Raw genomic sequence first — 17,511 nt, 5'->3', positions numbered from 1 at the left:
AAACACAGCTCATGGCACATCAGTCAAACACCCCCCATGCATGTGCGACAGAGGCATGTGTGTTTATGGGTCTTTTATCTTCCAACACCGGAGCACTTGTGAGGATAGATTCTTCTGTAGGTTTTCTTTCAGTAAGTTTACCTTTCAGCATAATAATGACCCAAAGCAGATGGCAAGAGTAACAGTACAGTGTCTACAGAGAAAAGCTGATCATCCAACCTGTGGACTTCTGTGAAAAGCAAATCCATTATGAAGCAGTTGGAAGAGTTATAAGGAGGAATGGACAATTATACATACACCATTGCTTCACTACACCATGGAAGACATTTCACTATTAGCCAGCAGAATACTAGTGGTATTCTGCACTTCTTCAGAGCGATAGAAATCTCAGCTATTGGAGGATGGACATCTGGACTACATTGTAATGATTCCTTTACAAAAGTGTTCTAACAGTGTCTGCATTGTATGATCACCGCTGAAGTGCTATACCAGTATTATCGTCATCAGATTCCCAACACCTTAGAGAAAATGCATCAGTTCCAGGAATACCTGTACTAGCCTCCGCCACTCCATGCTCCCTGAATGTTCTTCATATTGTGCTTTTGCTGATCTGAATAATTGTCTTATTAGGTTCTTGCTTTGTTTGGGAGATGTTGTGTAGCTCCTGCTCGAATACTGCTCACACTTGTACCTGCGCTTTCACTGGAAGCTCAGCCTAGCTGCACGTGTACATGCTGTCAAGGAATCAACTGGGTATGTTTGTAATGTCCTGCCTGCCCCACATGTATGTCTAAAAATGACCTAAAACATTTACCTTTCTTTGCATTTACCACTAAAAAAAAATCTCTGATTGTTTTGTGGTCACATCCATTTTCCTCCATAAACATTGTTGGATAATTTATAATTAGAAATTTTCTTAATAAATGCTAAACTATACTAGCCAGTCAACTAACCCTGTTCAGCGTCCATGGAAGAGACTGTCAACTACCCAATATATTCCTGTTACTCCGCTCCCATGTCCTGTTCAATCTTAACAAGGCTAATTAATCATTCAATGAAGAGAATTCTGAGTATATAGAGAAGCATAAGAGACGGCAAAGTTCCAGTTATGCTTCTCTTTAATGAGAGAGAGAAACTGAAAGCTGTCCTAGATGAACTTAATACACTCATATATGGTGTCACCCATTCCCACAACCACATGCCCATAACAGTCCATGCACTTATTCTCTTACATAAAATCAATGATGTGAAACAGTCATAATCAAGACTGATATGAATTTATCAACAATACATTACACAGGTATTTTGTCCTTAATGCGGTCTAATGTGTTGGCTTATTTCCTAGTTTCCTTGCCACAAAGCACCTTAAGCAGCAAGGTCTGTATCGCTATAATAATATTGGAAGTACAGTAAAACCTCGGATTGCGAGCATAATTCGTTCCGGAAATGCGCTCGTAATTCAAAGCACTCGTATATCAAAGTGAATTTTCCACAACCCAAAAATATTAATTAAAAAATTATTTATACAAAATATAAAGTAAAAATACATAAAACAAATTAACCTGCAATTTACCTTTGAAAAGAATTGTGGATGGAGTGAGGGAGATGAGACAGAGGAGAAGAGGAGGGTTATTTTGTAGGACAACTTTCACTACAACTAACGGAATAACTGCTATCTGTTGGCTCACTGGAATCTTTTTCTGTTTGTGCGACTTTAATAAGGAACCTATCCAATAACAGCTGCTTTTGCGTCCTTTTCAATTTCGTGGAAATGTGGACATTGTATTGTCATTAAACAGATTCATCGCTTGCACTGCTACGCCCCTATTCGGGTGGTGCTTTTCTACTATATTTTGACTATACGACTGAGGGACGCCGACTGAGATCAAGCATGGGAAACGATTACCCACAATCCCGCAGAGGGAGCGAGAGACAGAGAGAGAGAGAGAGAGAGAACCATCGGCTCAGTTGTGATTACGTGACACTAGGCAAACAAAGCGTATATGTAATACTCATATTGCAAGACCTCGCTTGTTTATCAAGTTAAAATTTATTTAAGAATTTCGCTCGTCTTGCAAAATACTCGCAAACCAAGTTACTCGCAATCCGAGGTTTGACTGTATGCCTATGTACTACAGTGCCTTATATGTTCAGAAGGCAAAAAAAAAAGTGTGAATCCAAATTCACTTGAAACACTATTAAAATAGAAACACAGGCATCAATATCAGAGACACTTAAAATCATTATTTAAACCTGGATTCATCGATGAAATACATCAACAAAATGTCTGACAAGGCCAGTGGGAGATGACACAGATACATCATGTGGGGATGTAAGAGCAGATGGAAAGGTATGTCAGACTAGCTTCCCGGACATCAGTCTCGGCCTCATTTGCTTTATTTCGTTAAGACGCACTAAGGTTACTCATAGGTTTCCCTTCCAACTATTCTTTACAATAATTACCTCTGACAAATTACCACCATTAAATACTAAACATAATTAGCACATGCTACACTGAAAGCCAGACATATTTGTACTCATAATAAATTTGTTCAGATAGGATTTCATGTTAATGACTGGGTCAGATTGGCCGCGTTTTTCACCGACTGTCTTGGCAGTCCAAAGTAACCTTATTTTTGCGGTTGCTTCTTGAAGGTTAGCCGAGAGAGTGATGTGTCTCGTTTGCACTTCAAAATTGCCAAGACGTACAGCAAAGCCAGACATCATTACATGATATAAATGCTCTAGAATCACATTAGGCCTTGAGTTTCATCACTGAGACCATCAGACAGCAGCCTTCACAGGGCATGTTGACAGATAAATTCAAAAAACGAAATCAACGGCACATACTATATATAGCATGTAATATTTTAGTGTAATATACTGCTAATTGGTAGCATATACTAACATATTTTAGAATCATTATCATTAAACCGTTACTGATAAAAAAACAAAAAACAAACTGATTTTGCAGGATGACTGCAGTTGCAGACTCATCTAATTAGATTAATTTGACTTAATTTCACCTGAAGGTAACATTATCTGCCTTATATAATTATGTAAGCACAATCAATTGGTGCTGCCTGGCCATAGCAGGGAAAACAAATATACTGGAGAGGGGGGTGAAGTCAGATGACAAACCCTGCTTTATTGCAAATTCTTACAACGCGTATATGTTCACACACTTATCTCGCGGCTACAAGCTACCAAAGGTTAGGATTAGTGGGTGACTCACTTGGACAGCTGCTTCTCCGCATCGGCGCACAGCTCCAGGAGGCCCATGAGCACCGCAGACACGTCCATGTATGGTTCCCACACCGTGAAACCGCGGCCGATCAAGTCTATGGCTGTGCGGCGGATGGTGCTGTAGGGAGGCAGCTTGGGGCTGGGGGGCTGCAGCAGCAGGAATGTTAGCGCTTTGCCTGTAGGGAAATGAACAAATACACATGCAGGACTTTGTTCATTTGCTCTTCAGTTTGCTTCTTTGTTTGTTCACTCATTCGTTAGTTCACTCATTCATTTGCTGGTTCAAGAATTACAAAGAAAAGTACTTGACTCAACTGAAAATCTGAACAGTGCAACAAGTAGGTCAACAAGGACTTCTGAAATCATTGTACAACATTAATAAAAAGCTTACCCCAAAATATTTAATTTTACTCCTGCCTTTAGAAAGATTTGTGCATGTTTTGCGTTCTGATATTTGTATTTTATTTGTATTTTAATCAAAACCATTTATACACCTACATAATATACAGAAACGGGAAACTTTAATAACTGTACTAAAACAGTGAAAACCCATCGTGAAAAGTTAGGATAAAAGAAAAATGTAAAAATGCTTTAAAGTTTAGCAAGTCTGTGAAATGTCTGTATTCTCACATGGAGTGTGTTCCTTAAGAATATTTCTTTCTGTGAATGTAATACAAATGGGGAACTACAGTGATGAGTGCATTTTTACACAGTCCTTGGAGGGGGCTGGTCTAGGTAGGGTGACTTGGTCAGTTTCTCAGCACAGACATCTTTGTTTAAGACTTAACTTTGCCTAAAGGAAAGAATTAATATTGACAAAACATCAACTAAGCTAATGAGTTAAAGCAATAAAGGCTCCCAGTTAAACGGTAAAAAGCTTTGGAGGAACAGTGCCGAATGGAATCAGGCCAATCAGCAGATAATAAGGTTATACTCCATTGTGAAGCATGTGACAGGCTGAGCTGTGACAATACCCACCAAATGTGGCAGCACAGGTGAGAGTTAGGATGGGGATGATTCACTTAAACGAACACACTCCTCTGTACGTGGAGTAATGTGTCCAAACAGTACATTTTTAATAGTTAACATCTAAAATAATTTCAAAGGCTGCTGTTGATGCTTCTTTTCTAAAAAAGAAGATGATAATCGGCAAGTTAACATCACCAAAACAGAGGTCATTAAGGAATGTGCGTCTATGTAGAGCAAACAGCTAGATGGTTATGTTATGGCTCTGCTTATTAAACAAAAGTAGGTGTATAGTGTCCATATACTCAGGTCATCCAACCAATGAATGTATCAAGGTCCAATGAATGTATCCAATGCAGTATCAAGGTCCTGGCAAGTCTGGGACATTCACTAGGAAGCCCATAGAGTAAAGCAGAAAGACCCTGGAAGGGAAGTCAGTGCATTGCAGAATGCAGACACCACCAGATAATCAGACAGACTAGGCAGTACAGGGGCACCAACTTACCTAATAAATACAAAACATAACTGCACACTTTTTCAGTGGCAGGAATCCCATGCAAACATAGGTGATGCAAATCCCCCACCCCACACCGAGGAATTACCACACAACCATGATGTCACACGACTATCTGCTGAACCACTCACTGCCAAACTACCATACAGCTTGTTTCAAATATTCACAAGAACAGTTCATTAAGTTAATTTTATGTTGGTATTTCTAAGGCAGGGTTTACTTTTGATGAGCCTGCCGCTGCAAAACAGAGGACTGCACTACAAAAGCCAAACACTAGGTAAGCCTCCGACAAAGAGACTGTTCAAGGTAGATTTTACTAAAAATACCCCAGTAAGCTTTTTACGACCAGATAAAGAACGACCTATACAAGAGTGATGGACAGTGTTAGGGGGAAAAAGGAACTGTTTATGGTCCAAAGCATCACACATCATCTGTGAAATGTGGAAGGAAATGTCATAAAGTAGGCATTTATGGCTGAGAGTGGAACCGAGCCCTTCACTGATGATGAGACTGCTGAATGCGGGCAGGATGCTGCTACGGTGGAGAAGGGGACCAAAAAAACTGGAAAAGTCACACAGATAAAATAAAAAAGCAGGAAATGTAGAAATGATATGTACTGGTGTTAAGGCTCTTTGGCAGGTAGTGCACTATATCTGCAGTAGCCTGAATGTCATTTTGGACAAAACGTTCTGCTAAATAAATGTAAATTCAACATAATTGGGAATATCATAGCAGATTACGTACAGCACTTCATTGTATTCTATATCGTATTATGTAAAAATGAATTAATGAATTTTAATATTATATCACAGTTACTGCTCTCAATGGAATATGTTATGGCAAATAAAATTAGATTACGAGTCATTCTTTCGGGTCGTTTCGCCACAGAATGAAGCAAAATTAATGAAGTGGCATGAGACTAATCTTCTGCAGGTTGGACTAACCCAGGGGTGGGCAATCTGCATACACACCGGCCCTTTGCGGATAAGATTGCCCACCCCTGTACTAACCTGATGCTTTAATTTGTACCTCTTCTCTTTTAACCAGTATCTACAGAAATGAGACAACAGTAGCTTCACTGCCTCCACCTTACACAGTATCACTGCAACACAAAATGGGCTTGGCCAACAGACAGAACCGGCTTAGGCCGGTCACACACAAATGAAAGCATCTGCAAAAATGCCGCAAGAAGCTTCCCAAAACATCGCTACCTACTCCAGAAATAACGTGCAGCCGATCACAGACTGAAAAGCTGAGTTGCACTAGCGGTAATCAAGCAGCTGCCTGTTAAAGCAGCTAAGAGAACACAAAGGGTACAGCGAAAAGGATGCACTTGTTCTTAGGTTTCAGAGAGATTAAGCCTCATTGGCTCCTTACTGTAACTACGCAGCAGTGGTACGTGACAAGGGGCAGTTCTGTTTTAATGGAGCTGCCTTGCTAATTAAAGATTCTTTGGGTGTGCAAGGAGTGCACCTGCTGCATGCTGGGGGAGAGAACGAAAAGCGTCATGCTGATCAAACACCATGCTTCCTGTAAGGCCAAAATGGTACCAAATGTAAAAATACAAACTAATTATTCACTGCTCCAAGCATAAACTGAACATGATTTACTGATTTCTAAAGAAAATTCTGTTCTGTAAACTAGGTTGCTGTTCATAATAGGGCTTCACAATTCCACAAACTAAATGAAATCAGTGTTAAACGCCTTCAGTGACCTGTCATTACCTTTCCATATATAAAAGCTAGCAAATATGGCCAATTTTACCTGCAGCAATACAATCAGACAATTGAGATATTAACATGTCACTGAAGACATTTATGTTTCAAATATCAAAAGCTATTTTCAAAAGGAGCTTTTTCAGTGATAATCAATATCAAAATGCAGTTGATGATGCATTTCATCACAAAAAAATGCAATGAAAATAAGTGATCTGAAAGTAAATGTAAGCTCAAAAATTATTTCAATTTTTTCAACATTGATAAATTGCTTACATTGTTAAAAGATACAAATTATATTCTGGGGAAAGACAAAAAAAAATAAATTATGAAAGTAAAAGTTAAAATTATATCAAACCGAAGAAGAATGGGAGACACTATGCAAACACACACTGTTCGCCCAGCAGGGACGAGTGTTTTCCTGTCATGGATGCCCTGAATGACCAACATATAAAGGAAAAAATCTGACCAGTGTGTAGCACAGCTCAATGTGTCCCATAATGTGGCGAAAACAGTCCACCCCTGAAAACAGCCGACTATCCAGAAAAAGGAGAAAACATTATTTAAAACATTTTACTGTGACACGTTTCACATTAGGTTCATTATAGATCCTGCACAGTGCACTCACTGCTGAATTGAAAAGTTACTTTCAGCAGTGATTCTAGTTTTCCACTTGCTTACTTTTCCCCTGAACAGACACTTCAGAAACACATCATGCTCAGCCGATGCTTCCCTTTGAAGGACCAAACATTTTGGCAAGTTATGAACAGATATCAGAACAAGCAAAAGTTCTGGAGTTCAATGCTGTACATGCATCCAAATTTACATATCTGCCAATTCACCATTTCGGTCAACTTTGGATATTTTAAATGTGCTATAGATAAAAGTTTGACCTTGACCACTTCCAAGTGATTAAAAATATTATGAGCAGAAATTTCATTACCTAATTTTTTACCAGGATAAATGTATTCATTATTAGTTACTCAAAGGTATATAAGCTGTAATACTTATCCTGATGGTATACATTTCATTTTCAGCTTCAGTAATAACTGCTCTATACTGCTTGTAATATAAATCCTGAAAAAGAAAAGTCTCCCTCAGTGTGGACATTCCCTGGTGAACATAGCATGAGAGAAGGTTGCCTTGATGAGGAGACCTCGATCAGTGTCAGCGGTGCTTAATGGTCTCATTTCACACCCAGGAATGAAATGGGGTGTCAGGTGGCCAGCAGGATGGGAGGAGGTCCCTTCACCTCCCACGACATCCCTGCTAGCCGGCCTCACAATTCCCACCCTCAGGCTGAGACAGCCCAGTGATATTAAGAGTAATCATAGTGAGGGGTTACTGGCTTATCGATGTTGCAGTTTATAAAAATACACACACACACACCCTCTACAGTCCCCGCAGAGCATAATGGATGTCTGCAAGATGCAAAACACGCTGCCGGTAAAGCTATTCCGCCATAACATTTACAGTATCAGAAAAGGATCAAAGCTACTGTGTGTGACCAAACAGGCTACTTCATTAAGTACTACAGGCTAGTACCGAGTAGGACCCACTTTTGCCCATAGAACTGCTCCAAGGGAAAATTAAATGTGCACTCAGAGAAGCCATCATGGACACCATTGTCGTACTGGGCTGATATCTTTGCACTTGTGACCTTCCTGTTAGCTATAAAGAGTCTGGGCACTCTCCTCTGACCTTTCTCATAAATTAACATCTAATTAAGATATTTTCACCCTTAGAACTGCCATTGGCTGGATGATTTTTGTTTCTCTGTAAATTCTAGACACTATAGTAAGTGAAAAGTCTGGCTGTTTCCAAAATTCTGGAACCACCATGTCTGGCACCAACAATCATGCAACATTCAAAAATCGCTTAGATCCTACAGCTAAGCCACACTAAAGCTTAGCCAAACAGTAACTGAACAAACTGACCCTGTCTGCATGTTGTGTGGATCCAGTTATAGCCAAATGATTTGCTGCATGCAAGCTATTTGCGTTAAAAAGTAGCCGGACTGCATTTTTGCTTGTTTAAAATTATTGGTAAATAATGATAATGAACAATGATTTTACTAGATTGTGCACATATAATCATTTCTAACAGAACATATGAACAACTGGGTCACAATCTCCTGCATTCAACTAATTCCAATACTTTTGCCAAATCATTAATTATTTAGACTGATGACCTGAACAACGATGATATATTTGTAGACAGGAATGTAAATACAAAACCACATTAAGTCCCTGCTGACCCATTACCTATACTCAGCCAATGGATGAAAAACAGAGTAATCTACTGTGGAAATACTTGGAGGAAATGTTTTGGTTCTGGTTGTCCTTAGGAATAAAGCACTCAGCATCACTGATAACAATCAGTTGAAATCTATATTAGCTAGCAGGCTTCAATGTGGTTTTGTAAAGTTTGATAAGGGGATAAGTTCTCTAAATTCACCAATTTTTATTCTAGGTTACAGGTTCCTCCTGGCTGGCTACAGAGTAAGGCTTAGCATGGAGGGTTCAGCCGTTTATAGCCTTCATGGGATTTATTCATCCTTCTGGGCAAACCTATGGACCAACGGTGCAGGTAAGCTGCCCTACTCAGGGAGGGTGAAGCGCAAGGCGGTTCCACGTTCTGGCTTCAGGATCTATCTCTGTCTGCAGGACCAGTGCGCCTGTCTGGCTGTGACAGATCAAGCATCAGCAGCTTTTCAGACAATGCTGCCACGACAGAAACCGGTAAAAAAAAATAATAATTTGCCATTTAACGGCACATCTCATTTGTCACATTCTACGCTAAAGACCAGCAAGCTGCACTACTGTTCAAGATGACTGGGGTATTTTATATACCTCCTCTTTAGTGCTGCAATTCTGATAAGATCCAAGGCTTTTTATGAGGTCAAAAAGCAACAACTTCATTCTGCAGGTGAGCCAAAAGCTGGGCTGCCTTCTCTGCATTAAAGAGATTCAGACATAAATTAAAACCAACTTCCTGCTTTGAGGCACCATACTGTGCAATTTGCAGATTTAAGTTTCTGGATTGGCACTGGTACTTGACAGGCGAGGCACATTATTTTAAAAACTTCCTGCTGTACACACATGTAAGCCAATATAGACTGAACTCATTTAAATGATGAAATTGGAAGCTGTGCAACAAGCAGCTAATCTGCATTAATAACACCATACAGAATAATTTAAAGGGGCTGCTCACCCAAAACTGAAGAAGATATGTCTCAGTGCTAGGTTGTTCTGCTGGGAGTTGCCTAGTTTTGGAGATATTGGTTGTTGAAATGCCAGACTTCTCTCAAATATAATGGGACTGAAACTAATCTTTTTTTCAGTTTTGGGTTGAATCGCCCCAATTTGGACAGTGTAAATTAGGATTTTGTTATCTTGTTCATTTGACTTCCTTGGCCGGCCCTTAGTTCCTCCCAAGGTTTCTTCCTACTAAGAAGTTTTTCCCTTGCCACTGTGTCCTCTGGCGTGCTCACTGGGGGATAATGTAAAGCACTTTGAGACAATGTAATGTGAAAATGCGCTATACAAATAACATTGAATTCAACTGAAATTGAGAGAGCCAGGTCAGATGAGTACCCAATTTGAAGTTTACTTCTTTGCCTCAAGTACTGAAGGTTGCAGTTTAAGTATTTCTGAGGAGATGCTTTGCTACATCATTATAGTGAAGCATTTTGTCTGCCAGTTTCGTATTGCTCATACATACACAGCCTTGTATCCCAACTTGTTCAGCTCTTACTACTCTACAAACAACGACCTCTCTATAAACACAGACCACTTTGCAATTGCTATGAAAAAAAAAGAGAAAATATAGCATCCTTTGGATTTATAAAGGTTAGTTTCTCTTCATTGTGTTCCCCATGGACTAAAGAGAAAATAAAGACAAGAATGTATTGGAAACACTGCAATTCAGTACTGTAATTCAGTTATTCTAAAACAAAAAATCTTCAGAGTACCGCTGAATAGGATCAATATTGACAGTTATTTACCTATGAAAGCAAGGCAGCTGGTGCAAAACTGAAATTCCCAAAAGACCCCACAGCCCTCAATAGTGGACACTCACATGTATGCCTGGCGAGAGAGTAATTGGACCCCCCGGTGGTCAGGCCGAACCCGTCAGGAGCCTGGGTAGTGGTACGGGCCCTAGACAGGAGTTTAGGGGGCTCGATTTCCGCCCCGAACTCGGCACCGATGACTCCAAGTAGGACGATGGCTGTGGCCTGTTTGCGTCGCTCTTCATATGAGTTGGAAATCTTCTTTGCGTTTGGTGGCAGGTTGCTGAGGCAGCCTATGGAAATAAAAAGCAGAGGATGCTTATTACAGCAGGGATTCAGGGCACTAAGGTATCTTACAGGCCATGGATGCATCTTCTATAAGTCGTCAAACTAGGATTTTACTTTCTGGAACTTTCATATTCATACAGGTAGTTCATATTAACATTTCTCGAATATGTAGATGCTCCTCCACTTTTGGGGGGGGGGGGGGGTTATGGTCTGATGAACCAATCGAAATGTGGAAATATTGTAAGTCGAATATGAATATGACACAATTGGGCATTTATCAGATATTAAAGGCTCAGAAAAAAACACAGGTCAAGATGGCTACAGAAACTGGAAGCATGATTGGGTGGATGCTACCATAGTCTTGCATCAGTAGGTCAAAATTCAAAGTACTGAATTGTAAAGTTGGAATGTATACGAAGTCAAACCATCGTAAAGCAAGGAAGATCATGTTTTGTTGTAATATGGACAATTTTAAAAGCAGCAGATAATTGCACATCTAAGAGAAAAACACATTAACAAAATAAAACACGTACAAGATTATGAATTTTAAGTTGAGGACAAGTGCTTTCAAAACATTAACATACTTCCAAAAGAGATCAAAACCATTCTTTAAATGGTACACTAAGAATATAAAACTATTTAAACCCAAATTCTGGAAATAAAAGGTTGAGAGCCTTCCCATGTTGATCTGTCAAAGGATTGTTAAAAAGACCATTTAGTTAAGCATCATTTACAAGTGAAATTAAACTTTTAATGTTTACTTAGTGACAACATTACGCACTTTAATTGCAAATTCATCGCATAACACTCCGATTAATGCACGTTGTTTGTTTGCGAAGTTGGGTTTCATTCAGTAAGATAAAGACACGTATCCCGTATCTTACTGCTTGTTGATCTGAAGCATGCTGATTACTCCCTAACCCCACAGTCCGTCAATGGGAATGAGAGCCGGCATGACATCCCCAGACCAAGACAAATAGGCAACGCTCCATGGATTGAAGATTGGTTGATAGCATTTCACTTGGTTTCTTGCCTGGGTGAGCACCGAGCCGATTATGGATTTCCGCTCTATTGCACAGGACAGGCACTGAGAGGAGCCAGTGAGGCAGCTGGAGGAACAGGGGCACTGGGGGTCCGATCAATAGGACCAGGGCCGAGCCGAGCCTCCCAGACTGACTGTCGAGCCGGCAGGAGTGGGACAGCACCATGTGCACATTTCCGACAGGAAACCGAACACCAGTGGTTGGTCCATCTTGTATGCAGTGTTGCTAAAGTACAGGAGATGCTGGGACCATATGTGGGGTTATAAGGAAGGTCAAGCGTACCTTTCTCCTGTCAGCTTCCAGCTAACTAGATGTGACACTGGTTGACAAACGCTGATAGTCAGCAAGAGTCTAATGTGCAGCCCAGTCAGATAAACATAGCAAGAATTAATTGGTTTATTGAGCAAGAGAGAGACCAACTGTTTCAGTGAAGATCGTTTTTGAAAATGCCACATTGATACCAATATCTAGTTTGATGGAACCACTTTAAAATGACTGCTTTTCCTTACTGTTGTAAGACTTTTTGGAATATAACATACATGATTCATCATTTTGGGGAACAGCCCAGTCATGTATATACTGTGCAAATGTTTTTTATATATAATAAAAAAAATTAAAAATAAAAAACACACACACAAAAATATTACTTTATATAGACAGACAGACAGACAGAAGGTGCGGCCAAAAATACAGATGGCTTCTTAGTTTTCCAGTCATTCATTCCACATTTATTACATAGTCACAGTCGCGTTTCCCTGCCAATTCGACATCGCAAAGTCTGCCACTCAAAACACCCACAACCAATCTAGGAAACACTTATTTACCTGCTCACTGACAGCTTTGTCTTTAGTTATATTTTTAATGGATGGGCTGTCACCGCCAACATATTCTTGGGAAGAAAAGATTAATCTCTTCATTTTAAATCAGCTGGATGTAAAGGCTAAAAGAAACTAGCTGAGATACAAGCTATTTCCTTTTAGTCAGGTATGTAGAAAAAAGCAAATTATAGCAGCCAAACCTAAACCGAAATGGTGTTTTTTTTGGTTTGGCCGTTACTGCCCAAGTTGCGGTTAGCATCGAGAAGGGCAAAACCAAGCCAATGATAATATTTCATCATAAGTCACCAACCCAACATGTTTCATATTGTACTTAACCACATTTTAACACTAGAATTCTAGCATTCTATTGATTTCTCCCAAATTTATTGCACACAGGTATTTAGAAATATGGTATAAAATCAAATCAAAGTGCAGCACAAACAAGCTCTTTGCATGTGATTTTTAAAATGTATTTGGATCTGTTGGAGTTAGCGGTGTTTCTTAAACACTTGAGGTTTAGGGAGACCGGTACACCTGCTTTTATACTGTACTGTACACATGCGGATTCTTTGATTCCTCTTCCCTCTGTCAAGTACCTATGGATGTTCATATATCACTTTGCTCTGTGTGACTGCATTAACCCTTTAAGACGAGGAAGAACAGAAAAAGGAAAAAGGTAATAAGCAAAATCCCTGCTTCTGCACTATCATCAATCCACTGGCAAATTCCTATTTCTTACACTGGCACAGCAGTGCTCAGTCATCGCTAAGGACAGACACGAAGATCCATTTTCCTGACAAGGGAGCTGATCATCCAGTGAAAGCCTGAAAATTAATAATCCCGAAATGGACCAGACCAAAACATGTAAAAACAAGGGTGGGGGGGGGGGAGGTGCTATATGCAAGACCAAAAAGGCAGAAAAAAAAATCTCATCTCCAAGTATTTCAGTAAAAGTCATGGCCTGACCAATAAAACACAAGTATACACTCACCTAAAGGATTATTAGGAACACCATACTAATACGGTGTTTGACCCCCTTTCGCCATCAGAACTGCCTTAATTCTACGTGGCATTGATTCTACAAGGTGCTGAAAGCATTCTTTAGAAATGTTGGCCCATATTGATAGGATAGCATCTTGCAGTTGATGGAGATTTGTGGGATGCACATCCAGGGCACAAAGCTCCCGTTCCACCACATCCCAAAGATGCTCTATTGGGTTGAGATCTGGTGACTGTGGGGGCCATTTTAGTACAGTGAACTCATTGTCATGTTCAAGAAACCAATTTGAAATGATTCGAGCTTTGTGACATGGTGCATTATCCTGCTGGAAGTAGCCATCAGAGGATGGGTACATGGTGGTCATAAAGGGATGGACATGGTCAGAAACAATGCTCAGGTAGGCCGTGGCATTTAAACGATGCCCAATTGGCACTAAGGGGCCTAAAGTGTGCCAAGAAAACATCCCCCACACCATTACACCACCACCACCAGCCTGCACAGTGGTAACAAGGCATGATGGATCCATGTCCTCATTCTGTTTACGCCAAATTCTGACTCTACCATTTGAATGTCTCAACAGAAATCGAGACTCATCAGACCAGGCAACATTTTTCCAGTCTTCAACTGTCCAATTTTGGTGAGCTCGTGCAAATTGTAGCCTCTTTTTCCTATTTGTAGTGGAGATGAGTGGTACCCGGTGGGGTCTTCTGCTGTTGTAGCCCATCCGCCTCAAGGTTGTGCGTGTTGTGGCTTCACAAATGCTTTGCTGCATACCTCGGTTGTAACGAGTGGTTATTTCAGTCAAAGTTGCTCTTCTATCAGCTTGAATCAGTCGGCCCATTCTCCTCTGACCTCTAACATCAACAAGGCATTTTCGCCCACAGGACTGCCGCATACTGGATGTTTTTCCCTTTGCACACCATTCTTTGTAAACCCTAGAAATGGTTGTGCGTGAAAATCCCAGTAACTGAGCAGATTGTGAAATACTCAGACCGGCCCGTCTGGCACCAACAACCATGCCACGCTCAAAATTGCTTAAATCACCTTTCTTTCCCATTCTGACATTCAGTTTGGAGTTCAGGAGATTGTCTTGACCAGGACCACACCCCTAAATGCATTGAAGCAACTGCCATGTGATTGGTTGATTAGATAATTGCATTAATGAGAAATTGAACAGGTGTTCCTAATAATCCTTTAGGTAAGTGTAGACAACGTTTTAAATTTGCATTACCATCCTCTATTCTGATTTATAGATAGAGTTTTTATCAAGCCGCATGAAACAAAAGCTAGGCAGAAAGTTCTCGAAGTCTGGTTATACAAAAGAGCAATGCATTTCATTGTCCTAGTAAACGCTATAAATTTACGGGCAGGAATGAATAGTACACACAAAATAAAACCAGCAAATTAAAAATGTAAACCAATATACATTCTGCTCAACACACAGCAGTAATTATGATTAAAAAGAGTGGGATTATGCACTATTAAACTTAACATATTAACATTTCGGAGTCTCTTATGCTTGAATTCCACTATTAAAATCTAAGGTGATAAGCCTGGTTAACCTTACTCAAAATGAAAGTGTGTGGTTCTGCAAATGTTCAAGGTTCTCTTGTGTGTGAATACTTAAATAACTTGATGTGAAAATACACAGATACTCTAACAGGCAGATTTTTTTTCCAGTCCCTGAATGGATTTACAAAATAGTTTTTTAAAGTATAACTACAAAAGTATATTAAAAACAGACTCCAAAAACCGGCATTACTAGACTTTAATACTTTATTTTATAAACACTATGGATGGGTGGATTGGACGAAGGAATCCGCACCCCATCAACCTCTATACCGCTTATTAACATCTTAATGGTTGAAAGTTTCTAACTTTCACTCATGTCCCTCACTTAATCATGCTCTTTCTCCAGCTGTCTCCCCTCTTCTGGCCCATTGAGCCAGCAGGATCAACATCAGCATGCTTTCTGCAGTCACTTAGGTGTCAGACAGCTGATTTCCCACCAAAAGCCAATTTCTGAGCACCAAGCTCCTCACACAATCTAGGGGTGTGTTCCAAAACACACAACTCTACTATCAGTGAACCAATTACCATTAAACTTAAGGTCTAATGCTACGTTCACACTGCGAGCGGCGAGAGCGTCAAAGCGACCGGAAGTCATTCATTCTCTATGGGAGGGAGCGTCGGGAGGCGTCGAGGAGCAGCGCGGCGCGTCGCGATCTGGGCGGCGGGAGCGTCAGACAGAAGTTGAATCCCAGTCAACTTTATGGTAATGAGCTGTGACGCGGTTGGGCGGCAACCAATGGGAATGTAGAGATGCTCCGCTAAAGAGAGCGCCGCAGAACATAAGCGTGTAAACTTTTGTTCCGACCCAACCGTTCCTAGGCACAATGAAGGAGAGACTTATTATTGCTGTGGCCGGGTACCCAGTTATATATGATGTGTCTCTGTTTGCATACAGGGACATAAATTTAAAAAAATGAGGCATGGACCAGAGTGTCCGAAACAATCGGTGTTCCAGGTGAGATGGTGAAGTGCATAATATATTTTTTTGTAGTAATTTTGGCGCCATAGCAGAGAAAACAGTGCAAATTGTCGGTAATGTTAAACCTATTTATAGCATTAGTGTTTGTCAAAACATAATTATGTGTTTTAGTAGAACTGTCGTTAAAAAGTTCTCAGAGCCTGGCATTCTGAGTGGCCTTGTCCCCGCCCACTCTATGACGTCAGAGAGCGTCTCCGGCGTTGGCTAGCGTCGCGTTCAGGGCGGCGGGAGCGACGGCTGGCGTCTTTGACGTTTGCGGTGTGAACGTAGCATTAGCCAGATTCATATTTAACACTGGAAGTTTTTAACAAATAGGCACTTAATGTATTACAAATAAAAGCTGATATTAGATTATATTTATCCTGCTGTTATGTGAATTTCTGAAATTGGTAAATAAGGGAAAGGTGTTAATGTGAATCTCACACTGGCTTTTGTGGTGGTTTTGTGTGAGCAGAGTAACACACGCAAATGCACAGGCCAGTGAAGGAACAGCCATGTGCTTTTGCACATCTGTACCCATGTCCTTGGGCTTTGTTCCTTGTAACTACACTGCTAACACATGTAATGCATTCTTTAAGTTGACGTTCTATGGGGCACTTGCCCTTATTACTACTTCAGTAAATGTTGTCTATTCAAAGGAACATCCTTAGCCATCATGACTTTTCAATAGGGGACACTGGGCCATTGAGTTCTATTGAGAATGGTGCAGGTGGCCGAGAGGAAGACCAGCTTTAAATCATCGCTTAGTCAACACTGGACTCGCCGCAGATTGTTTGAAAAGGGGCACTTTGCCGTGCCGTCGCTAAGCAGTGTTAAGTTTGGGAGGTGAAAGACTTAACAATCCAGGGCTGCTCTGTGAAGCAGCGTGCTGGACACCAGCAAAGCCAGTGCGTTTCACTTTCAACACGCTCCATTGGCACATGGATTTATCAATAATCTCTGCTGCTTAATACCCAACACACTATTAGGCTTCCAATCAATTAGGCTTTAAGCTGTCTGCAAACAAGGATTTTTAATCAAATTTTGAATCAACGGTAATTCATTTGAAGGTTAGGAAAGGGCAACCGGAGTGGTAATGTTTCCATAGTCAAGAGGGGCTTGCAGTTAAAATTACAAGCCATGACCAGCATGTTCCACACTGAGCAATATTGTCTATTACATCAAATTATAATAATAAATGGGTGGCAAATCAGACTAATCTAGTGCTTTATATTAAAAATAATACAGTAAAATCCAGTTATAGTGGACTTCAAGGGACCTGGCAAAACAGTCAGTTATATCCAGAGTTGCTGTATGCCCAGAACACAACTACAGGACACCATTTACTCATGCCACACCTCAGCAGACACACTTGTGGT

General features: G+C 40.5%; 1 protein-coding gene across 2 annotated transcripts in view; it reads right to left on the bottom strand.

Annotated features, from left to right (window-relative positions):
• Positions 1–17,511, bottom strand: part of wdr7 (WD repeat domain 7) — a 75,060-nt gene that overhangs the window by 11,342 nt on the left and 46,207 nt on the right. For both annotated transcript variants that reach the window (XM_023828699.2, XM_023828701.2), the window contains 2 exons: positions 10,522–10,746; positions 3,236–3,422 (listed from right to left, as the gene is read on the bottom strand). In XM_023828699.2, coding sequence (XP_023684467.1) covers positions 3,236–3,422; positions 10,522–10,746 — 412 coding nt within the window. The remainder of the gene's footprint in view (positions 1–3,235; positions 3,423–10,521; positions 10,747–17,511) is intronic.

Source organism: Paramormyrops kingsleyae, chromosome 7 (genome assembly GCF_048594095.1).
Source record: "Paramormyrops kingsleyae isolate MSU_618 chromosome 7, PKINGS_0.4, whole genome shotgun sequence".
Classification (NCBI taxonomy): Eukaryota; Metazoa; Chordata; class Actinopteri; order Osteoglossiformes; family Mormyridae; genus Paramormyrops; species Paramormyrops kingsleyae.
Note: the sequence above shows the minus strand (reverse complement) of the source record. Positions and strands in the feature narration are given on the sequence as shown.